This window comes from Vicia villosa, linkage group LG7, assembly GCF_029867415.1.
Source record: "Vicia villosa cultivar HV-30 ecotype Madison, WI linkage group LG7, Vvil1.0, whole genome shotgun sequence".
In the NCBI taxonomy this organism is placed as follows: Eukaryota; Viridiplantae; Streptophyta; class Magnoliopsida; order Fabales; family Fabaceae; genus Vicia; species Vicia villosa.
Window position 1 is genome coordinate 25,950,081 of NC_081186.1, and position 26,598 is coordinate 25,976,678.

At 36.8% G+C, this 26,598-nt stretch overlaps 1 protein-coding gene across 1 annotated transcript; it reads left to right on the plus strand.

Annotated features, from left to right (window-relative positions):
• The first annotated feature begins 24,652 nt into the window (after positions 1-24,652).
• LOC131617052 (uncharacterized) lies at positions 24,653-26,195 on the plus strand. Its single transcript, XM_058888435.1, has 2 exons — positions 24,653-25,725; positions 25,800-26,195. The coding sequence occupies exons 1-2, from the start codon at positions 24,775-24,777 to the stop codon at positions 25,845-25,847; spliced, it is 999 nt and encodes a 332-aa protein (XP_058744418.1). The 5' UTR covers positions 24,653-24,774; the 3' UTR covers positions 25,848-26,195.
• The last annotated feature ends 403 nt before the right edge of the window (positions 26,196-26,598 follow it).

Genomic DNA, 26,598 nt, shown 5'->3' on the forward strand with positions numbered 1-26,598 from the left:
TACACAGTTATAGCATAAGCATATGAATATGTCTCCCCCTGAGATTAACAATCTCCCCCTGAGATAAATAATCTCCCCCTGAAATAAATACTCGAAGAACTTTAATAAAAGACTTCCCTGATTATTTCGGTAGAGACGATCATATAAGCTTCTGTCTTTAGAGAATTCATAGCTTCTGACTTCTGCTTCCATTGGACAGCTTCAGAACTAGAATTTCTTTAGATCCCTAGAACACTCACAGCTTCTGACTTCTACTTCCATCTAGGACAGCTTCAGAACTTGAATTTCTTTGATCTTCTGATTTCTGCTTCCATTTAGGACAGCTTCAGAACTTGAGTTTTCTGGATCTTTAGAACATTCACAGCTTCTGATTTCTGCTTCCCTCGGATAGCTTCAGAGCTTTGAATTTCTACCAACATCACTTCATGCTAGATTTGTATCAGAACATTGTTGAATGTACCAGAGCATCATCAGAGCATCTCTACATCCTGAAATGTTTCAGAACAAAAAACTAAACGACAAAAGTCAGCATGAACGAGTCAGAACATAAAATGTATATTCGAACACATGATATGTATCAGAGCCATATAGGCTAAAATAATGTATCAGAGCAAATAGAATTTTGTCAGATCAAATAGACAAATATGGATCAAATTCTATTCTTCTTTCTTGCTTCTGATTTCTGAAGCTTGACAGCACTCAGCTTGCTTCAGTTTCCATGGTTTTGCTTCTTGTGTTTGCTTTGAAGATTCTCTTCACTTCTTTATACCTGCAAAACACTTAAACCATATAGAACTTGCAGTTCTTGTTAGTAAATGTGTGGGAGCTTTACCCAGCAACTGATAGATTAATCAAATCATTTATCATTTATCTTCTCCCCCTTTTTGTCATAACATTAAAAAGAATATTTCAAAAGATTCAGATGAATAAAACGACAAATAAAATCACTGGAATGTAAAAAAAAAACAAAGAAACTCTTCATTGATAACCAACAAGAAGGATTACAGGAGAGGAATGCAGGAAAACAGATGCAACAAGGAAAGAAAACTACAAAGACCAAAAGACTAAGATCCTAGCCTACGCAAGATCCGCGCCAGAACATCATGAATCCCGTCAGTGCTTGTAGCTTGCCTTGCCATGAAGGAGCGAAACTCAGCATTGGCTGCTTCTTGCGCGTCCAAACGAGAAGCCAGCATAGCTTGATTCTGATGAAGAGCTTCCAAGGTCTCCATCAGAGCTGAGGTTTCACCAGAAGAGGAGGCACCAGTATTTCTGCCAAGAGGGACAGTAATCTCAGCAGGGTGATCTTCTGGGAGATCTTCAGCTAGTGCATCTTCCATTTCCTCATCTGAGTCTGACTCAGAAGTAGCCTTAGCATATTCTGGTTCAGGCAGCTCAGAAGTTCCATCTTCCAACGCTTGAAGAATAGCTGCTAGGTTTGTTGGAGGAGTAGGACCAGCAACTTCAGCAGGATAAACCACTACTGGAAAGACCATGTGAGGTGCTTTTTCAGAAGGGTTCATTCTGAACCAGTTGAACAGCCACTGAAAATCTCCAGTCACACACCACGATGTCTCTGCAGAGATTTTCTTCTTCCAACTCATCTGCTGGTATCTTCCCTTCAAGAACACTTCTGTTCCTGATGAGATGGTGATGGCTGCTTTCACCAACTTCCAACCGAAGACCACGAACACCAGGAGCTTCAGACATAATCCTTCTCTGAGTGTCTGTAGCCTTAGCCAGAAAATCCTGACGAAAGGTATCCCAAAGGTTGCTTGTCGCATACTCATCCAGATGGTTAAGGTGAGCAGCACCCAGAATCTCCAACCAGCCATTTACATCAGAATGTAAAAGCTCCAGATATGATTGAGTGGTAGGGGTTGGAGGGTTGACAGTGAACCTGGAGTCGGGAAGAACAACACTATAGGGATTAGGTGTTCTGGTGGGAAAAGGGTGTGAGAGAGATGAAGAAATATCTGATGGAAGGGTTGAAGGGGAGGAGATATCAGATGGTGAAGAAGGTGGTTCCGAGAGGATGAATGAGGAGGAAGAGGTGGTGGAGGTCTTTGAAGAGGGAGGTGATTGAGGGGTACCGTCAAGGGGTTGATACACTTTGAGAGGGTCATAGGTGATCCTTACTCTTTTCGGTTTGGTTTCTGGATCAGCAGTTGCCTTTCTCTTTTGTTTCCGATCATTATCTTGATTCCCAGAGCTTGACGATGGATTCATGATGAAGTTGCAGATATTGGAAACTGCTAGGGTTTATGATATGATTGTAAAGAGAGAGAACGAAAAAGAAACTGTATGCAAAGAGAGAGAAATATAAGAGGGAAAAGAAACGTTTGAAGAATATAAAAAGAAAACTGAAAGAGATTTAATGATGAAAAGCATTTAATGTTACGTGACGTGAGGAGAGATAATAATGACAAAAGACGTGATTTGCACAGTTACCTAAGTAGACGTCCCCTCAACTGCACGCACGCTTGTCCAGGAGTAGTGAACACGTGTTTACCATCTGGATAGCCAGTTACAGCTGTTTTGCTTTTAAAGAGATTCTGAATCAACTTAGACAATGAAACGTTAGTAATAACTGAATCACAATTCTAATTGATTTCAATCAGAACTTCTTAAAAAAAAATTTCTTTTCAGAAGATATCCTTACATAAGAACTTCTCATCTTCTCATTCTGGGCTTGTTTCTGAAGACCCATTTTGTATCGATTATATTGAATCCATCTGGTCTAGGAACAAGATCCCAAACATCATTCCTTGTAAACTGATTCAGTTCTTCTTGCATAGCAATTATCCAGTCTGGATCTTCTAGAGCATGATCAACAGAAGTTGGCTCGATCAAAGATACAAGACCTAATTGACAATCTGCATTGTTCTTAAGGAATGCTCTTGTTCTGATTGGATCATCCTTCTTTCCAAGAATGACATCTTCTGAATGACCAGAGATGAGTCTGGATGATCTTTTGACAGATGGTTCTTCAGATATGCTTAGATTCTCCAGAGAAGCTGATACTTGATCTTCCGATTCTTTGCTTCTGAGAAGCTCTGCTTCTGATGCGTTGCTTCTTGGCTCAACAACTTCTGATATATCAATATCACAATCTGCAAAATTATCAAACTGCTTTGGTTTTTCAGAACCAAGCTTATCATCAAACCTGATATTGATTGATTCTTCTACAATCAATGTTTCAGTATTGTATACTCTGTAGCCTTTTGAGCGTTCAGAATATCCAAGAAGGAAACATTTTTGTGCTTTGGAATCAAATTTACCAAGATGATCTTTAGTGTTCAGAATAAAGCATACACATCCAAAAGGATGGAAATATGAAATGTTGGGCTTTCTATTCTTCCACAATTCATAAGGAGTCTTATTTAGAATAGGTCTGATAGAGATTCTATTCTGAATATAGCATGCAGTGTTTATTGCTTCTGCCCAGAAATGCTTAGCCATATTGGTTTCATTGATCATGGTTCTGGCCATTTCTTGCAGAGTCCTATTCTTTCGTTCTACAACCCCATTTTGCTGTGGAGTTCTAGGACAAGAGAAATCATGGGCAATACCATTTTCTTTGAAGAATTCTTCAAAGGATCTGTTCTCAAATTCACCACCATGATCACTTCTGACCTTTATGATTTTACACTCTTTTTCAGATTGAATCTGAATGCAGAAATCAAAGAACACTGAATGAGTCTCATCCTTGTGTTTCAAGAATTTTACCCACGTCCAGCGGCTATAATCATCTACGATGACTAATCCATATTTCTTCCCTCTGACAGATGCTGTTTTGACTGGGCCAAACAGATCAATGTGCAAGAGTTCTAATGGCCTTGAGGTAGAAACAACATTCTTGGACTTGAATGCAGGTTTGGAGAACTTGCCCTTCTGACATGCTTCACAAAGAGCATCTGATTTGAATTTCAGATTAGGGAGTCCTCTGACAAGATCCAGTTTGTTAATCTGAGAAATCTTTCTCAAACTAGCATGACCTAATCTTCTGTGCCAGACCCACTGCTCTTCAAAAACAGACATAAGACAAGTCACCTTCTGACTCATAAGATCTTGCAGACCTGTCTTATAAATGTTGTTCTTCCTCTTGCCTGTAAATAGGATTGAGCCATCCTTCTGATTTACAGCCTTGCAAGACTCTTGATTAAAGATTATATCATAACCATTGTCACTCAATTGACTGATAGATAAGAGGTTATGTGTTAATCCTTCTACAAGAAGTACATTAGAAATGGAAGGAGAGTTACCAGACTTTATAGTTCCAGAGCCAATTATCTTGCCCTTCTGATCTCCTCCAAACTTGACTTCTCCTCCAGACTTAAGCACCAGGTCTTGGAACATAGACCTTCTTCCTGTCATGTGTCGTGAGCATCCAGAGTCCAGGTACCATGACATGTTGTGCTTTGTCCTTTTTGCAGTCAAGGATATCTGCAATAGGAATAATCTTATCCTTAGGTACCCACATTTTCTTGGGTCCTTTCTTGTTAGATTTTCTCAAGTTCTGATTGAACTTGGGTTTAACATTGTAAGCAATAGGAGGAACAGCATGATAATTTTTAATGTGAGTTTCATGATATTTCCTAGGTTGTGTCACATGCTTTTTGGTGTGTGTTATGTGAAAACTTTGAGCATGTGAAGTGTGCCTAATATCATGAGAGTGGCCATACTTGAACTGATCATACAATGGCTTGTATGTGAATTTCATTTCATCAACAGGTTCAAGTTTGTATGGGGTTTCACCCTCAAAACCAATGCCGACTCTTTTGTTTCCAGACACAGCATATATCATAGAAGCTAGCTGACTTCTGCCAATACTTCTAGATAAGAACTTCCTGAAACTTAAATCATATTCTTTCAGAATATGGTTTAGACTAGGAGTGGATTTTTCTGAATCAGAAGGAGATCCAACATTATTGGATAATTTTAAAAGTTTTTCTTTTAATTCAGAATTCTCCAACTCAAGCTTCTTTGTTTCAAATTCAAATAGCTTTTTCAGCTTTTTGTATTTGAGACTAATCTGAGACTTGAGTTCCAGAAGTTCAGTTAGACCGGAAACTAACTCATCTCTAGTAAGTTCAGAAAATACCTCTTCAGAATCTGATTCTGATGTAGATTCTGATCCGTCATCTTCTATCGCCATCAGCGCACAGTTAGCCTGCTCATCTTCAGAGTCTGAATCATCTTCTGACTCATCCCAGGTTGCCATAAGACCTTTCTTCTTATGAAACTTCTTCTTGGGATTTTCCTTCTGAAGATTTGGACATTCATTCTTGAAGTGTCCAGGCTCATTGCATTCATAGCACATGACCTTCTTCTTGTCAAATCTTCTGTCATCAGAAGATTCTCCACGTTCAAATTTCTTTGAACTTCTGAAGCCTCTGAACTTCCTTTGCTTGGTCTTCCAGAGTTGATTTAGCCTTCTGGAGATCAAAGACAGTTCATCTTCTTCTTCAGATTCTGATTCTTCAGGATCTTCTTCTCTAGCCTGAAAAGCGTTAGTGCATTTCTTGATATTGGATTTTAATGCAATAGACTTACCTTTCTTTTGAGGCTCATTTGCATCCAGCTCTATTTCATGACTTCTCAAGGCACTGATAAGCTCTTCCAGAGAAACTTCATTCAGATTCTTTGCAATCTTGAATGCAGTCACCATAGGACCCCATCTTCTGGGTAAGCTTCTGATGATCTTCTTTACGTGATCAGCCTTGGTGTATCCCTTGTCAAGAACTCTCAATCCAGCAGTAAGAGTTTGAAATCTTGAAAACATCTTTTCAATGTCTTCATCATCCTCCATCTTGAAGGCTTCATACTTCTGGATTAAACCTAGAGCTTTAGTCTCCTTGACTTGAGCATTTCCTTCATGAGTCATTTTCAAGGACTCATATATGTCATAGGCCGTTTCCCTGTTAGATATCTTCTCATACTCAGCATGAGAGATAGCATTCAGCAAAACAGTTCTGCATTTATGATGATTCCTGAAGAGCTTCTTCTGATCATCATTCATTTCTTGCCTTGTCAGCTTTACGCCTCTGGCATTTACTGGATGTTTGTAACCATCCATCAGAAGATCCCATAGATCACCATCTAGACCAAGAAAGTAACTTTCCAGTTTATCTTTCCAGTATTCAAAGTTTTCACCATCAAATACCGGCGGTCTAGTATAACCATTGTTACCGTTGTATTGCTCAGCAGAGCCAGATGTAGATGCAGGTGTAGACTTTTCACTTTCATCAACCATCTTTTACTGAAGCGTTTTTCTCTTCCTGAATCTTTTCTAAACACGGTTAAGTGCTTGCACCTTAGAACCGGCGCTCTGATGCCAATTGAAGGATAGAAAAACACTTAGAAAGGGGGGGGGGGGGGGTTTGAATAAGTGTAGCTTTAAAAACTTGACAGATAAAAATAAATTGCACAGTTATTTTTATCCTGGTTCGTTGTTAACTAAACTACTCCAGTCCACCCCCGCAGAGATGATTTACCTCAACTGAGGATTTAATCCACTAATCGCACGGATTACAATGGTTCTCCACTTAGTCAGCAACTAAGTCTTCCAGAGTCTTCTGATCACACACTGATCACTCCAGGAACAACTGCTTAGATACCCTCTAAGACTTTTCTAGAGTATACTGATCCACACGATCACTCTAGTTACAACCTGCTTAGATAACCTCTAAGACTTCCTAGAGTATTCTGATCCACACGATCACTCTAGTTCCTTACAACTTAATGTAATCAATTCTAAGAGTATTACAATTGCTTCTTAAAAGCGATAATCACAAACTGTGATATTTCTCTTAACGTTTAAGCTTAATCTCACTAATATATTACAACAGCAATGTAGTGAGCTTTGATGAAGATGAAGATTCTGAGCTTTGAATTTGAACAGAGTTTAAGCAAGTTAATATGAGTTGTTTTGGTGCAGAATCGTTAACCTTGCTTCTCATCAGAACTTCATATTTATAGGCGTTGGAGAAGATGACCGTTGAGTGCATTTAATGCTTTGCGTGTTCCGTACAGCATCGCATTTAATGTTATACGCTTTTGTCGACTACCTCGAGCCTTGTTCACGCTGTGTCTACTGACGTAGCCTTTAGTAGCTTTTAACGTTCCTTTTGTCAGTCAGCGTAGCTTGCCACTTGTACTTCCTTCTGATCTGATGTTTGTGAATACAACGTTTGAATATCATCAGAGTCAAACAGCTTGGTGCAAAGCATCTTCTGATCTTCTGACCTTGAAGTGCTTCTAAGCGTGATACCATCAGAACTTCAGTGCTTCTGTTCTCTTGTTCTTCTGATGCTTCCATAGACCCATGTTCTGATTCTGCTTCGACCATCTTCTGATGTCTTGCCAGACCATGTTCTGATGTTGCATGCTGAACCCTTTGAGACAAAGCTTCTGAGCGCTGAATTATGCGTACTCTTTATATATTTCCTGAAAAGGAAATTGCATTGGATTAGAGTACCATATAATCTTAAGCAAAATTCATATTATTGTTATCATCAAAACTAAGATAATTGATCAGAACAAATCTTGTTCTAACAGTTTTGTGGCTTCCACAGCAGAATTCCATGAAGAGTCATGAGAGGCCACTATCTTAGATAATTCTTTCTCGACGTTTTGCTTTCGAAGAATGTCAGCTTGGAGTTGTTCAAGGAGAGAGCCTAGCAGAACAATCATCTCTGAGACTTCTGGGGAAACTTGAAGCAAATCTACTTTCTTTAAAAGTTGATTTAAGTTGTAGCTTTTAACAGGGTCCCGGTTGAGAACATCTACAAGATTGACCCCAAAGAATCTCTCTTTTATCTGTCGAAGAAGATTAGGAGTATCTTCCTTGTCACTAGAATCTGCAGTTACAGCTGGAGAGACATCAGGCTCCGAAAGTGAAGAAGTATTCACATTCATGATAGCCCTTAGGAACCCAAGAGGATCAGTTTGTTTAAGTTGTTCAAGCTCCGAAGGAGTAGGCTTCGTAGGAGCAGGCGTCGAAGTTGTCTCAGGAATAGTTTTTACATCAGGAGTCGAAGTTCCCTGAGAAATTGGTTTTTCTGGTTGAGAAATCTCCTCCATGGCATCTTTTTCCGATGCAGAATCTTCGTTGCCATGAGATTGCTGGTTCACATTGTCGCTGCCGGAGAATGGATGATCCTCTTCCAAATCTTTGCCTTGATGAGTAGGTGGGGATTCGTCAGTAGATTGGCTTTCTTCGATTGACTCATTAGGCAATATAGTGGCAATTGGCCTAACGTCTTCGAAGACTGGTGAGAGAACATGGGTTCTAGCTTGAGAAGTATCTGTTTCGAACGAAGCCAAGCCAATCGTGAGGTTAAGCCTTCGAAAGTTTTAATTGACGAAAGTTGAAATTTAACAATTACCATAAAGTTTATCAACATCAATGGTGAGGCCAGGGTCTTTGAAACCAGAAGTAGCAGTGCCAGCATCATCCTGCAATAACAAGGTAAAATGCCAGTGTAATTAGTTAGTTAAAATTACAAGATAATATGTAAGACAAACGCAAGATACCTTGGGTGGATTATTGTCTGGGCTTGAGTTATTACTTTCCAAAACAAGAGCATTGCTGGCAGTCTTCAAAGGAGACTCTTCAGAAGACGCCTTATTGCCAGGAGAAGCAGCTTTTGAAGGACTTGCCTTTTTCCCTTTTCTTGAAGGGGTAACAGCTTTGTGTTTCTTTTTCTGTCCTTGTCTAGTTTGAGGAGGAGATTTGTCTTCACCATCTGAGGCATTGGTCGAAGAAGCTTTACGCTTCGAACCCGTTGGGGGTTTCGAGCTCTGGCAAGTGAAAGATGAGAAAGATGAGTACCAATCACAGAATTGTACAAGATTGAAAGTATGAGATAAGTATTTACCGTGGGCTTCTTGTCCGTGACGATCGAATCACTTTCGTTTGGTTTGTCGCTTTTAGATGTCTCAGACTCTTTTGGGGCAGAAGCTTCTTTAATCTTCCTCCTTCGTGCAACAGCTGTAGTTGAGACTGAAATCAGTATATCAGTAAAAGAAAAGAAAAGTCAGTCGAAAAAGATTGCCTTAATCCAAACCTTCAGGTATTGGAGTCAGGACACGAACGTGTTTAAGATCTATATGAAGATGTCCTTTGAAAGTATCCAAGGTATGCTTAGTCGGAACCACTCGTTCAGCGCGTTTTTTGGCACTCTCTTGAAGAATTTTGAGAGCATTCCCACACACGAACCAGTCTGGGAAAGGAGGACTTAGAGCCACACCAAAATCAGCACTTGGTAGTGGAGGGAATTTTGGAGGATGAAGTTTGAAAGCCACTTCATAACCTAGTTCTGGTCGAACATACGAGGGCAATTTCAATTTATTTAGTTTGGTGGAAAACTTTTCGCGCAAAGTGACTGCAGCCTCACGAACGGTCCGACTAAGATCATCAGGCCTATAGATAGTTTCAAAGAATTTTTGAAAAGCTTGGATTTCTTTAATATGAGTTGAAGTACCTTTTTTGAAGTTCTCCTGCACATCAGTGAAAGCTGCGGTTAGTTCTTGAGCAAGGCTATCAGCATCAAAAATTTGAGAGCTATAATACTCTGTCCACCATTGATGGAAATCTGGTGTAGAGTAAAAAGAAGGTTCAAAAGGAATAGGAGAAAGATTGGTGACGTCAACGTATTTGTCGATTTTTTGTTCACATTCTTCTTCAGTCAGATACAAAGTGTGGAAACACATATGGTTCCTTTTCTCATATAAGCACTTGGGTGTTATTTAAGTTAGCCCAAACTGCCTCGAGACCAAATTTGGTTGGTAGCACATGAGGGTACATTGACCTTTTGACGGTCGAAGACGTTGGGAAAGAAACCTTGGAGTCAGGAAGGCTTCCCAAATTTCCATGGATTCTGTTTGCTGATCTTGAGATGTTGGTGGAAATTTTCGAGTAAACCATTCAGGACCTATTATTCTGTGTACAAATGGGGCCATGGAAGGATCGAACTGATCACGCCGAGCAAACATCATTGAATACGCCAAGAAATGTTCATGAAGCTTTCCCATTTCCTCTTTTGGAGTTAGGTAAGCTAACCTGGTCCCTTCTATAGTTCGATTTTTGATTGTGCTATCTTCCTCATTGACATCTCCTCGAAAGGGAAGATAAGTTTCGAATGTGGCATTGAGCCACAGTTGCAATAACCAAAAAGGACCAGCATAAAGTAAGCTGCCAGATTTGAAATTCTTGGTAAGATTCGCAGCTTCACTAAGGTTTTCGTAAAGAGACCCTAGAAGTAGTTGGCTGAGGTTGAGTTTTCTACCAGCATGCAACTGATTAGCCATGCAAAGGTACCTCTTTGCAACCTGGATAGATCTTGAGCAGAAGGCGCACCGTGAGAGCCATAATGCTAGAAAAGCAATATGCTCTTCGTCAGATACTGTCGCCTCGGTGGTAATATGGTGTTTCTGGATGAATGCCGTGTAAGTAACTTGCGAATCGTTGAAACCTATAGTGTCATTATCCATGTCATTAGGATCAAAGGTTTCGCCAGTTGGTCGAAGTCCCGTAATGGCAGCCACATCAAAAAGCGTGGGGGTAACCATTCCACAGGGAAGATGGAAGGTATTGTGAGAAGCATCCCAGAAATGAACCGCTGCTACTAACATGGGTTGGTTGTATTCTAAACCTGTTTTTGACAATTGGATCAAATCGTATATCCCTAACGATTTCCAGAAAGATCCTTTTTGTTTCTCTACCTTTTCTAGCCAAGCATAATACAAGTCAGGATCTTTGGCTAAAGGGATTGACCTAAAAACTTTTACAGAATTGGTCATATAGTTTAACCTAATTTTGGCTAAAGCTAAAGGGGTTGCAGTTGAAGTTTTCTCAACATTAGCAGATTTGCCTAAAGGAGAACGACAGTCTTCATCTATCTTAACTTTGCTAACTAATGGTCTAGTCTTGTAATAAGCAGGGAAGAATTTATTCACAGATTGGATACTTTCACTCGGTAACGGACCCATAAAAGCAAGAGTTTTTCCAGAAAGATCAAAAGGTATGATTACCTGGGAAGCGTAGATTGCGCGTATTTCTTCAGTATTAGGGTTTGGAACGAACTCTCGTTCCCCAGAACGTGTTGTTGATTGGAGCTTCACAGCGGGTTGAAGAACATTTGAAGATGAAGCCATGGAAGAGTTTTTGCTAAAGAGAGCAAGATTTTAGAAAGAGTGAAGATATTCTTAGTTTTCTCGGTGTAGAAGATGAATGGAAGGCGGTATAAAGGCACAAGGTCAAATATTTAAAGGTTTAACGGAAACCCTTTTAAATCTTTTAGGTAAAACCCGAGAGACACATGGCGGTTGGTGATTTAATCCAACGGTGGTTGAATAAGTTAGCCTTACTCCTAGTATATAGGAATAATGATCAGTAAGTAAGGTTAAAACGTGGGAATGTAAGTCATGAGAAGACATCTTTGAAAATGACAAGACGTTTCGGAAACAGTGTTATCAGTGATTATGACGTTAGTCAGCAGTCTTGGAACTTTAAAAGATCATAAAAACGAAATCTTATAATGACAAGAAACGCCTATTTCTGTTGATTCTCGAAACAGGCATTTATTGGGGGCAATTTGTTAGCTGAAGATTTCGTTTTATATTGTTTGTCCTTCGAAGGAGTTGAGAATCGAAGGAAAGATGGTTACTGATGGCCATCCCTTAAAAAGTGAAAGAATGGCTACTGATGGTCATGCCTCGAAGATACAGACTTCTAAGTTCGTTGAAGATAGTGAACACTGAAAGACTAATGAAAGCATATGTCTTCGGGACTTAGACAAAATTTATAAAGTATATATTTAAGTGTTACTACTTAGCGTGTTTTCATAGTGTTTTTACACTGCCACGCGTCGAAGATGGACTCAGGCGGGAAGATTTGAAATTCGAAGACGGTTTCGTAACCGTTCAAATACAGATGGCTTCGCTGGAAGTTCTGATGAGAAACGTGGCAGCAGATTAGTGTAGGACCGTTAAGGTCGAAACTAGTATAAATAGGAGTTTTAATGTTAGGATTCCGTGTGTTCATTTTGTACAAATCACTCACATATTTACTCAAGTATCAAGTGTTACGAGAAAGAGTTCGCTGAGAAAATGTACGTATGACACCACCATTTTAATACATGTGTATTGTATTTCATTTTCGAATACATTTCTGAATTACTGCATTTTATTTATTTCTTGTCATTTACATTCCTGTATCTTTATTTTACTTTCGAATTTACTTTCATGATCATTTACTTTTAAAGCCTTTAACATTTCTGCAGTTTAAGATTCTTTATGTTTTAACAATCTTTAAGTTTCATATGTTATGTTATTTACCTTTCTTGTTGAAGTTATAATTACATATAACGAAGCAATTACCAAGATTCTTGAATCGAACAATACTCATCGAAGAGGACAAATTATGAATATGATTCAAATGAACATTGATAACAATCTTCTTGACTATGTGTCCTAGGATCAATCTAGTCGATCCTGCAAGTAACCAAATCATATTTATTATAGTTTGGAAGACTAGCGGTTGTTTACCGGAAATCACCGTAAACAGTGAGCCTACGAAGAGGTGAAATTATATTCTACCTTATGGAAGTGTTATAGATACAATAGAAGTGATCCTATATGGAGAGATTTCGAAGTCGGTTATGGAAGCGTGAAGCTTGTTGAATAGGAACGGTGATTACCGCAATTGTTCGAAACAAAGTTGAGTAGAACTGTAAGTATGAAATGCGCCTAAGAGGGGGGAGGGGTGAATTAGGTTTTTAAAATTTTTCTGGTTTTTAGAGGTATGTATGTTCTTATTTTTCTGGTTTGGTTGAATGAGGATAAAGCAAATAAATGTGGAAAGATAAACGACACAACGATATATACTGGTTCCCCTCACAATCCGAGAGTACTCCAGTCCCCTTTCACAAGAAAGAGATTTCATTATAGTTAGAATGATTGTACAAGCCTATCCACACCAAATGTGATGCTTTACTATCTAACCTATAGAAAGATCAAAGGCTCTTAAAACCTTTAAGATCTTTAACACTAAGTGCAAGAAGAACAATCCTCTTCAATGCACACACTTACTTCCAACAATCCTGGAAAATAAGTAAGCAACAATATGTTTGAATAATTACAAGAGTTTTCGAAGATGAATAATATATCAATCTTGGATTGATCTTCCCTTTCAAGCACACAATTCCTTTAATGATAAAAAAGTGCTCAATGAATGTATGATATGAAACTTTAGAATTTTGAGTGAAGGTTATATGCACAAAGTTTCAATGAAAATGAAGTATAGACACTTGGTAATTTTTGTGAAAGATATGGACACTTGAATTGTTTGAATTATATGAATGAAAGAGGTAAAGAACAAATTCTGAAAATCTGAATTATACAGCCTCTAAGACGCCCCTACAAAAGGTTATTATGTATGGAAGGATGCAAGGATAAAAGGTGAAGAGGTACCATTTGAAGAAAGGAAGAAATTCAGAATTTTTCAAAATTTTCACGTGGGAACCGGTTCCCTTAATCCAGAACCCGGGTTCTCTATATGCAACGTTCTAAAAATTTAAAAAAAAAAAAGAACTGGGGAACCGGTTCCCAGAATGTGGAACTCGGTTCCTGGTCATGAGGAGTGTAAAATATTGTGGCAGGGGGTTCTGGGAACCGGTTCCTCCAAACTGGAACTCGGTTCCCATGTGTGAAAAACTCCAAAAACATATTTTTAAAGGTTTAAAAGAGTTTCTAATGTTTTGTAAAGTTTATGGGACATGTATGGATGTTTGAAAACACTTGTTTATGCATTAAGAGACTTGTATGCCATATACCTTAATATCTTTGATCAATCAAGTTTAAGCTCCTTTTGGAATACTTGAATCTTATGCTTTCATGTGTATTGATCCATTCCTTTTGCAATTGAGATCTTGTCTTCATCAAAACAAAGTTGTAGTAAAATTGTCTTCACAAGAACATGTTGTTAGCAATTAAGTTGAGAGAACGAGATGTTCGGTATTAGGAATGATTATTGTGCCGATGGCTTTTAAGGAGAAGCGAAGTAGTAATGAAGGAGAAATAAACTTTAGAATGAATGAAGTCGTAAATGTGATGCCAAAGTGGTGGCGTGCTTAAAGGAAGGATTGTAGAGAATTTCTACCACCAATTTGATGAGAGGAAGACTTTTTTGAGATTCCGAATGGGATGATATTTGGATGCAAAAGATTTTATGGTATTTAGAGTAAAAACCACGAGTCATAAAGGTTGTTGAGATCTTTTGCTAAGATAAGGACTTCGGGTGGGATAAGACGAATGGCGATGTACAAGTATATTAGTAATTCTGGATTCGGAAAATACTTAATGATTGTGTAATGCTAAGTGAGTACGAAGTAGACTGCGTAAGGTGTTTGGACGTTGATGTTTCATCGACGAGATCGAATGAGAAGAAAGTGGTGAGAGTTGTAAATGTCAGAGTGAATTATTGGACTATGACGATGTTATGAATTGGAGTGCAAATTCTTTAAGGACTCTATTATGTAGTAATGACGGTTTATGCTTCAATATGGTTGTCGGCTATCTATTGACAAATTGAGGAACTGATCATCCTTAATCTCTTGTTGGTAGTAGACAGAATCATGTGGAAGGGATGAACTTGTCTTGTTGACTTAATAGTGTGTAAAGTGATGGATATTAAACCGTGAGGATAATCTCTCACCATGATTGTGTGAACTTATGAAGAAACAGATATGAAGAAGTGAAATGTATCGGACGGTGACTTGAGTTGGATGATCAGAGTTACGCAGCTGAAGCGTGATGTGGCGCACTTGTTATGCGTACTATTCGTTGGTAGTGAAGGATTATTATATCAGGAGCCTATAGAAATGATGTGTCTCGATTTATATGTTGAATTTGAGAGACGATTGTTATAAGAATGTCGTGCCAGAGTGCTAGGATTCTATTGAGTAATTGTTGAATTAGTAAGTATGTTACTGCGGTTGTTTGTGGATAGTGAGTAGGTATTTGATGTAGTTAAGACGCTGAGTTGGTACTATACGGTGCTATAATAATTCTGGATTCCGTTGTTAGGATATTGTGTTGATTACCGTATATAATGACGAATGGTACCCCATAGTATGGAGAAGTTGAGTATGTTAGCTATGATGATGGCACTACGAGGGTGATACGACGAGACGTATAGAGTTGTCGGTATTTTATGAATGAGTAGCATATGTATATGATAATGAAAACTCTGTAGGTATTTCGGGGTTGGAAGTGGTATTAAGATGATGGTGTGGCGTCGTATACCAAGGATAAGTACGTTGTTATTACTACCTCGAACATTGATAAGTCGGAGTAGTGTTGAGTAATTGATGAGTTAATAACGGTTGTGTCGCAAAGGTAGGGAATAATTAACATGAGTGTGTTGGATTTGAATTGTATCAAAGATATTATTATGTAGGAAGAGTAGTGATCAAAGTATAGCCAAATGCAACTTGTGAATTGGAAAGTTAGATGCAAAGACGAAGTTAAGAATGGTGATGTCGAGTAGATTTTCAAGGACGAAAATACTCTAAGTGGGAGAGATTAGTAACGCCCTGAATAACTCGATCAATTAGTTAATTAATTGTTTGGAAAAGATGGACGAATTATGAAGCGAATGGGAAATATCGGACTTTGAATAATCTTATTGTAATTGATTATTTAATTTCCGGTGGTGAGATGCTAATTTAGTTAATTGGGACTGTTCTGGGGGTTGACGTAAGAATTTGGGGATGTAAAGCTTGAGTCCAATAAGGAAGACATAAAGTTGTATTATAATTATACTAGTAATTAAAATAAGAATATAAGGAAAAATAGAATAATAGTATTATTATTTTATTAAGAGAAGGAGGAAGTAGCCCTAGATGATCAGAAGAAAAGAACAAGGGTTTTGGGAGAAAGAGGAAGTGAGGCTGCCAGCGAAGAAGAAAAGTTGCAGACAAATTTCAGAAGAGGCAAAAGATTTGAATCTACGGCGAGGCTCGAATTCGACCGGAAACGTTTAGAGCGGTATCCAATCAAAGGTAAGGGTGGGGTTCGTTCTCTATAACCGGCAATATGATAAATTGTATGTTAGGTTTGGATTTTATATTTCATCTCTGTGTGTATGTTTTGGTGATTCGTTGGTATGTGATATTCCTGAGATAAATTGATGATTGTGGGTCTGTGATGTTTCCGAGATAAGTTTCATGATAAACTGATGTTGCAATGAATAATAATTGACTTTTTTGTTTGGTGATGTTGTGAACGTAATTGTCCCTAATTAATTGAACTGATGTTACCGTGATTAGCGAATTATACGAATTGGTTGAATTGTTGGGTGTGTGAAGCGGTTATGGGAAAATAATACAGAAAAATGGAAGAACGAGGAAGAAACAATTAAGGGGCGGTGGGAACCCTTAAGGGGCGGGCTCCCTATGCTTAAGGGACGGGGGAGATGATTTTGGGACGGGTGTCCCATGTGAGACAAGGGGCGGGCACCCTGAGCATAGGGGGCGGGGCCATGAAAAATCTCCCAAAAAATTAATGTTATGCAATCAGTTCTTGTGCAATTAGTTTTACTTAGTGTAACTTTTCTTTTTATGTAGCATAACCAATTTGAGTAAACTGAATTAAGAAGTAATACTAGTAGGATAACAATACTATTGCAGAGTTGAATAGCAGATTTGGACAAATTCATTATAACCGGATTGTGGCATATCAGTGTACCAGTAGCAGAGTTTTAGCAGAGAATGTAACTTAACAGTAGCAGAACCTTGGCATCGTAGTGTAGGCAATTGAAAATAACATAGTAAATAATATTTTAGTATCCGTGCTGGACCGATTTGACAGTGGGGGTAGTATTTTGTAGCAGCGAAATTACTTAGCAGTAGTATGTACACTTCCTCACTATAGCTGAGGGTTTGGAACTCGTAGCATGGAACCAATTGTTAATAGCAGAGATTTAATTCTAACATTAGAATTTGATGAAAATAGTGTCGATTAGGAGTTTAGCCGATTAAGTGAATTAACCGGTTTAGAATGAGAATTGTCCGAATAATTATGGAATGTGTATAAGTTGTTTTGGGTCGAATTGACGTGTTAAATAATTGTTGAAAATATATGAATTGTCATGGAATTAATTGTATTGATTTGTTATGATGTCCTTATCGTTGTTGTTGGTCTGTTGTGATGCTTTTGCATTGTTGTTGAATTGTTGTGATGTTTTTGATGCTGTGGTGATTGATTGTTGTCGCTAGATGTTGTTGTGAGGTGTTGATATTAAGATTAGGCCTATGGCCAGTGACGATGCAAATGCTATTGTTTTGTAATTATTGCAAAGTGCAGGATTTAAAGTGACGGTGAAATTACCTCTAATTATTGGTAATTATTTGTGATATAGGTGTATGCCTCGTGACGATTGTTGTGGTGATTATAATTTGTGATTTTGCATTCATCGAGTCGCATGATTGCATATTTTTGTGATGGCCTAGATTGGCAAAACAGTGACGAAGGCTTATGCTTGTTTTGATGTGTCTCTAATAACTGGCAGTGGACGATGGGGGCTGAAGCCATGGGTACCACATGCATGTGCATTGTTAGTGTCGCGTTTTATGTTGCATAAGTGTGATTTAATGGTGAAGTGTTGTGACTTGATTTAAGAATGCATGTGAGATATTGTGACTTAGGTTAAGACGTGAATTGTGATGTTGATACTGTGAAGTGATGATTTTATAATATTCGAACTCTAATGCATATTATTTATCATACTCTTGTTTATATTTTTTGATATCTCACCCCTTCTGTTTGAATGTTACCCCTATGTTGGCAACGTGCATGTTAAGAAGATTAGTGAGCTTCCGGAATAGCTTGGAAGATGTTAATCTTTCGTTGCATCTATTGAGTCGGGTCTTGCTCTGATACGTAACACTCAGGAAGGGATGAACGTTTAGTCGTTATGAATTGATATAAACATTGTTTTGATAACATGTATATGAATTATTTCCGTTGTGTATGAAAATGCAAAGTTTGGCATTTATGAAGCATGATTTGGTTCATTCGAAGTCAGTGTTATGTATCTGTTTTATTAAAATGAGAAGTTGTTTTATGTTGTATGATTTGATGTGACGTGTGACATCGTAATTTCATATTTATAAATGTGTAAAAGAATTACTCTATTTTCTTAATATTTTACGGGGTAAATTGGGGTGTTGCAATAACCGTGATGAAATGTTATTTATGTTCCAAATAAATTGTTGCTGATGGGTTTCGAACCGAGTACCTAAATGTATATATCACAACAGTTGGTTAGCGTAACCATTGCGATATGTAACGCACGTCCTGCCTGGTCTTGAGACCGTAGTGGAAAGCACCAGACATACAATCACATCTTACCTCACAACAGTTGGTCAGACGTTGTGGTATCCCTTTTCCAACCGTTGTGGTATTGCTTTTCCATAGTAGAGCACCACCGACTTCAACATTCATTGAGGTTGTCATCATCAAAACATCAAGAAGGTTATCAGCATCAGGATCATCATTTTCTACCAGCAAGCACATAGATCCACATTTCATAATCTGTTATTCATAACCCTGCATCCAATAATATTGATCTCCTAGGCTTAGATATGTTCGATTCTGAAATTTTCATAAATAATGATGCATAAAAAAGGCTTACAAATTTGTTTGCCAAAAAATCCCTTTATTCTGAAAGTGTTTACATTTTTATATGGAAACAAAGTGATTTAGGTCTTACTAATAAGGTTGGGCAGATCATTACATGTTAGAAGTGGAATAAGTTTTGTAGGCACCTAACTTCTTACAACTCACAATGAGTTAAGGAGTTTTAGTCCAACTTGACCATCCCAAATTAGACGAATAAAGAAGTTGTGGTTAGAGGGAAAATAGTTCGATATTCTAAATTCACCCTCAATAGGAATTAAAGAATTTTCAAACTCCTTTCGAAGCTTGTTTGATCAAGTAGACGAGTATGATTTAGAAGCAATCAAAGAGTCCATTTGCCTATTGGAAACAACCATGACGATTGACAATAAGGTATTGCACATGATCTTGAGACTGATACTAAGTGTGTGGTACCAATTCTTAGAGCCTTCTTTGATGCTCACTGCTTCAATTCACAACTACCTTCCAGCTTATTAACATAAGCAAAATCATCTGCCAAGAAATTCAAGCCTATGCCATGATGAAGGAATTAATGTTGTACTTTCCTTACTTGATAACAAATGGTTGGATTTAGGGAGGAGAAGAAAGTGTGCCGAGAGGTATAACATAAGAGTTCAGAAACATCCTCCTCGAGAAACCCCGAAGAGCTAATTTAGGATCTCCTGCTACAAATGCAGAGAGACCAGAGGGAATAATGAAATCTTTGAAGAGAACAAAATATATGGAATAAGCGGTTATACTATATGCATAATGGAGGTGTGAGATATTGGATCGAACTCTAGTATGGTCGAAGGGTAGCTTCTTGGTTCGACAGTTCGACAGGGTTAAGCATGAAGTCGAAGGTTTTTCACATGCTGGTGTTGAAGATGTTAGGGTTGTTAGCATGTTAAATTAGGTTTTAGTGTTTAAACCCTAATTTTTTAAGTTAGCTTGTTTATTAAGTTAGCTTGTGTAATGGGCCTTGTGGAAAAAGCCCATTAGTTAGTATGTTAGGTTTTATTATAAATAGCATACTAGTCTCTCATCATTGCACGCTGCAAATCCTAATTTAGGGTGATAGAGATTATTTGTTATTCTTGTAAACTTGTAATCTTGTTTTCTAAGAGAAAGTAAAAGAATAGCAGTAATAACCAATTCTCGTGTTCTTCTTCCTTGTTCTTTATTCTTTCCTTGTTTTATACTTTGTTATTGGCATTGAATTCACAACAGGAGGAGTCATGAACCGGACACAAAATTTTCTATATCATATTATGGTAGAGTTTCATGTATAAGATAAATAGGTTTACTTAGAAGTGAAAAAGGAGCAAAGTAAGAAGAAGGTGGTTAGGAAGAGAAAGGCTAGGAAGAAAAAGGTAGATTTTTATAGATGTTGGCACTACTAAGGATGCAAATCAGCTGTTAACATTGTGACTACAATCTGGTATGTTTGAAACCATATCAGATTCCACAATGAGACAATTGGTTGGAAGACTACAAACATGTTTAATATCTTCCTTCATCTCATTGGCAAGTAATCTCTCAACTATGTGCTTTTCATCTTCTATTCAAGACATTGGAAATGTTAGTGCAAATAAGTTAACTTATGTTGGGCTTTCTATCCATTATCTCCATTATTGGCGTGTCATTCCATCTTTTATTATAAGCTCTATTGTCAAGGACTAGCTAGGAGTGACTAACTTTTGTTTTAAATTTCATTAGAGGGTTTAGCTCTTACCCCGTTCTTGGTATTTTGTACCTCTTCTTTCAATATTATTTTTTTTTTAAAATATAATACTTTATTAATTCAAAAAATCTTAATAAGTACAAGCGATCCTAAATGGATCCAGCCTCTAAGGTATTCATCAAAGGACTAAAGGGACAAACAAAAAAAAAAGAGAAAACTATTACTCCTCTATCATTGAGATAGATATATAATTTCTAATCTTCTTATTATTCCAACCTCTATATACCAATGTATCTATAATTTCCTGTCCCATTTTTTTTATATCAACAGTTTCATCAAAACTTTTGTTGTTTCCAATCCTCTAAAGCTCATAAATTGTTTCTGATACTGCCATTGTGATGATAGCAACCCTGGTTCCTTTCCCTTTAGTTTGTTGCACCAACCACTTTTTCTCTTCATGCCAATATTCAGGGACATGGTTAATTCCTGTCCACCGAAGGACTTCCATCCAAATTTTCTTCATGGTTCCACATTCGAAGAACAAATGGTTCAATGATTCTACCTTTTGACAGAAACAACAACTTGTATTGTCGGTCATACCAAATTTACACAATCTCTTTTGTTGCCAATCTTTCGTGACAAGCAAGCCACAAAATAAAGTTGGCGCGGGGTCTCGCATTATTCCCGTACATAAGGTTTTTCCAATTCACTTTCTGTCCATAATCCTGCAGTTTCCTATACATCCTGCCTATGTTGAAATTGCTCTCTTTCATGATTCCGTCAAAATCTTCCATTTGTGTGAGATCATCCCTCTGACTTAGTATGGCCTTCACAATCCAGGAATAAGTTATTTTACTCTAGATATCCATCAGATTACCGTTTTTAATATAATACGCTTGTACCCATTTTACCCAAAGAGAACCTTCTTTGCCACTCAAGTTCCAAAGCAACTTCATTAAGTTGGTTTTATCCCACATTTCAATGTCAATAACATTCAAACCTCCATGGCTTCTCAGTCTACAGACTTGCTTCCAAGCTACGGGTGCCTTCTGGCTACCCTCAAAGCCACTTGTCCAAAGAAATATTCGGCATATGCTTTCAATTTTTTTGGAGGACACGCTTAGGGAAAGGAAAATAGTTTAGCCAGTAATAGGTTAACGCAAACGTAACACTATTAATAAGCTGCAATCTTCCCGCATAAGTAAGCAACTGCGTTGTCCAATGCTTTATCCTACAAACAATCTTGTCGATCAAAGGCGAATAGTGGTTTGTAGAAAGCTTCTTACCTGTCACGGGGACACCCAGGTACTTAAAAGGGAGCTGTCCCTCTTGGAAGCCTGAGGCTGTGAGAATGTCTCTTTTTGTCCCTTCGTCCACTCCAGCACAGTAAATATGACATTTTTGCGGATTCACCACCAAACCTGTGGCTTTTGAAAAATTACCATAGGCTGTCATCATCATTTCAATTGATATTTTGTCTCCTCTAGAGAACATTAGAAGATCGTCCGCGAAGCATAAGTTTGTGATTTTCAATTTATCACATCTTGGATGATAATTGAAATCACTATTCCTTTGCATCTTATATAGGTATCTGTTAAGACATTCCATTACAATTACAAACAACATAGGCGGTATAGAATCGCCTTGTCTAAGGCCCCTTCTAGCTTGCATTATATCAGTATGGTATCCATTAACATTAGATTTGTACGAAACAGTAGAAACCGCAGTCATGATCCAAGTAGTAAACTGTCGAGGGCATCCCACCTCATTCAATATTTTTTCTAATGCATTCCAATCCACCGTATCATAAGCCTTTTGAATATCCATCTGCAGTAAACATCTTGGAGAGATACTTCATCTTTCGTAGCCTTTGACTAACTCATAGGTGAGGAGAATATGATTGTGGATTTTCTATCCTTTAACAAAAGCCGCTTGGTTATGATCAACTATCACCTTTAGAACTCTGCTCAGTCGATTAGATAACACTTTGGAAATGATTTTATAAAGAGTGCTGCAGCAGGCAATCGGTCGATAATCTTTAATTTCTTTAGCACCAATGTGTTTTGGGATAAGCGTGACAATTGAGCAATTCACAGCCTTATATATCCGGTTGTTGGTGAAGAAATCCCGAATTGCTTCAACCACATCCTTTCTAATTATTTGCCAAGCTTTTTTGAAGAAGTATGCCCCAAATCCATCCAAACCGGGAGCCTTATCATTCCTAATGCCTTTTAGAGCAGTAACGATCTCGTCTTCCGTAACAGGCTCTACTAGCATCTCTCTCTGGCTAGCGTTAAGCTGATTACCTTCCCGCATTGCACCAACGTCAATACCTTCCAGGTCCTTCGAATTTCTACCCATCAGGTTATTATAGAAAGCTAGCACTTCATTCTCTATCTCTTTTTGTTCTGTTGCATAAGTTCCATTTTCCTTTTGAAGCTTGTTCATCCTGTTGAATTGCTGTCTCATTTTAATGGAGGCATGGAAATACTTATTGTTTCCATCACTAAGTCTCAACCATTCGATTTTCACTCTTTGCCGCACCATACTTTCTTCCATTTCCTGCCAACTAATTAGTTTTTCAGAGTAGTCCCTTACCTTGTCAATCTTTTCTGCATTCATTCTGTCACCTACTAGAGCAATTTGCGCATTGGACAAATTTTCTCTCGCTTGTGCAATCTTCTTGTGAATTCTTTCAATATCTTTTGGATGGCTCCAATTGGCTCACTAGTTAAAAAAAATTTGGTTTTATATTTTGAACTCTTTTATCATCAATTATTTTTAGTTTTTTTATTTAAATAAAAAATGAGTTTTTATTTTTTTAATTTTTAGGGATTTTTTTTTTGGATTTTTAGAAAATAAATATTTCATTTTCAATTTTTTTTTGTAATTTCAATAAAAAATAATTTAAAAAATTTAAAATAATTTTTACTTTAATTTTATTTAACTGAATTATTCATTATATGTTGTTTAATTTACTAACCATTTAAATGGTTCAAATATTTTTATTCAATATAATTTAAATTTAAAAATAAATAAGTAAAATATTGTAGGTTCAATATCGCGCTTGATATCTTTATACAACTATTAACTAAGCTCCTTTAACGAGACACATTCTCACATTCTCATATTCATAGTTATGTTTTTAATACTTATACATGTAAAAATATAAATAATATTTTTTATTTAACATTTTTTAATATATTATGTATTTTTTCTCTTTGTTTTCTCTATTATAGAAATAATTTTTTTAAAAAAATATTTATGTTAAAAAATGAGAGAAATAAGATATCAAGAGAAAACATTTATAGAATATTAAATTAAATATGTTGATTTTTTTATTAAAAAAGAGAAGTTAAGTAATCTTGTGATTATTGTAAAAAAAAAAGTGATCTTGTAATTAAAAGAAAATTAAATGTAAAATTAAATGAATTTTCTCTTTATATATTTTTATATATTATATATATTGCTATGTATAATTTATTATATTTGTTTTTAAAAAATAAAATAAAATAATGAATTCCACTCAATAAAACAGACATAATTAATACTATATCTCATCTTTATTATAAGAAAAAGTCATTTTAAATTTGTAACAAAAAAAAGTCATTTTAAATTTATTGATAATCAATACATATATATATATATATATATATATATATATATATATATATATATATATATATATATATATATATATATATATATATATATATATATATATATATATATATATATATATATATATATTAGATACGGTTATTCAATGAATAACTTTTTTTTATATTTTTAATATAAATTTATTTATTTTTACCGACTAAAATAACTTATCTTATCTTGTACTAGTCAATAAAACAATCAGAAATGCTATATTGACACTCATTTTGACCTCTACACCGTATTTATATACGGTACAGTCCATCTTTTCCATTATTTTATTATTTGCATGTGCCTTGAAATTTGAGCTCCCCACAAAATAAAGCTTAAAGCTACGGTGTAAGTAATCTGGTGTAAGAATTTAGTGTAACTATAGCATATCTCTAAGACAATATATATATAAAGCCCTTGCCTATTTCCCCAATCACACCAGATCCAATCTGTTACCAAGTTCATGGATTCAACAACGCGCCATATTTTTCAACCCAAAAAGAACAAAACAACGCGCGCCATTTTCTATTCCCGCTGTATTTCATTTTTCAAACCTCCAAAATTTTCCATTTTTCAAACTTTCAAATCTTTTCATTTTCACATTTTTTTTCAATTTCCAACTCTTTCTTCCCTCGCTCTTTTCCAAATTCATTTCAAATTCCCGCAAAACCAAAATTTCCTTACATAATCAAAACAAAATCCATATTAACCCCACCAGCCTTCATTCTCAATCCTACAATCCTCTAAACAACCCCAACATGGATTTCACATCAAACCTCACTGATCTTCCTCCAAACAAGAGACACAGATTCATTCAACAACAACAACAACAACAACAACCTAGTCCATGTTCACCTCTACCCACCAAAAAACGCAAAGAATCTCGAAATTCATCACTTTTTCACACCCCACCATCAACACCTTCACCCTCTATATATTCTCTACCCACCAAAAAACGAGTCTCCGCCCTTCAACCCCACTTTTACCACCACAACACCACCGCAAATGACGCCGTTATCCACCCACTCATAGATCTCAATGTCGAATACAATCCTGATCTCCACTCACCCATCCTAGCCGACAAAAAACCTCAACAACAACAAAAACAAGACACTGACAACAACAACAACGACAATGATGACAACAACACTGACAAAGAAGTTGTCGCTGAAGAAGATGGGATTTTATGCTGCGTGTGTCAAAGCACCGACGCTAACTCCGAAGACCCAATTGTTTTCTGCGACGGTTGTAACCTAATGGTCCACGCTTCCTGCTACGGAAACCCTCTAGCAAAACAAATCCCAGAGGGTGATTGGTTCTGTGAACAGTGTCGTATTACGGATACGAATACAGATCCAATACGCTGCTGTCTCTGTCCGACTAAAGAAGGTGCCATGAAACAAACGATAGACGGAAAATGGGCTCACGTGGTGTGTGCTCTACTCGTTCCCGAAGTGTATTTTGTTGATCCAGAAGGGAGAGAAAAGATCGATTGTTCCAAGGTTCCGAAAAAGAGATGGTTGGAGAAATGCTATGTTTGTGGGTGCTGTGATGGGTGTGCTTTGGTTTGTTCTGAACCGAAGTGTGGTTTGGGGTTTCATATTACTTGCGGGATTAAAGAGGATGTTTGTATTGAGTATAAGGAAGGGAAGAAAGGGGCTACTGTCGTTGCTGGGTTTTGCAAAACCCATTCTCAAATCTGGGAAAAGGTAACGTTTTTATTTGTTTGGTTTGATAGATTTGTTTTTTTGTGAATGATTTTGATTTGGTTTTGTTGGTGCAGAACAAGGGATCTGGGAAATACAAGATTGTTGCAGCTGAAGATAAGTAGTATCAAGATTGTTAGTATTTGAGATTTCAATTTCAATTTCAATTCTGTTAATCCCTTTTAGGGAATTTTACTGTTGGTTACTATAGGAGTTCATTTGAGTTTGTTTTAGATTTTGCTTTTTTAGTGTTAAGTCTTGTTTGCCGACATTATTGTGTTACTGGAACTGGAATGGAACAGTGCCAATTGAACTGTGATCAGCTATTTTGTATCTGGACTGGGATGGAACAGTAACAATTGAACTGTGATAAACTATTGTGTTACAGGAACTGTAATGGAAAAGGAACAATTGAATTGAGATCAACTTGAATTTCTAGATCAACAAAAAATAATTGAGATCAACAAAATTGCAATGAAATTATAATGTTGTTTAAAGACTTCTTGAAGCAATATTTATTCAATGACTGAATAAAAAAATACTTTTCTTTGCACTAGTATTTTAAAACAAATAGTTCACCTATTACTCAATATATAAAAACTAATTACCGGCATAATTACATAATTAGGCAACTAAAACCGTTTTAAAGAGAGCTAATTTCAAGTTCCTAATTGTCATTTCAATTTTATAAATCTAACATGATTGATTTTAAATTCCTTTAATAATACTTGGTTGAATTCACACATGTATAAATAGGCTAATACACTATCTCTTTAATTAAAACTATTAGGTTTAAAATTAGGGTCATGCTAACATGTGCCCTTAGGATACATGTTAAGGATACTATAATTAGAAAAAGTTAAATATAATTAAATA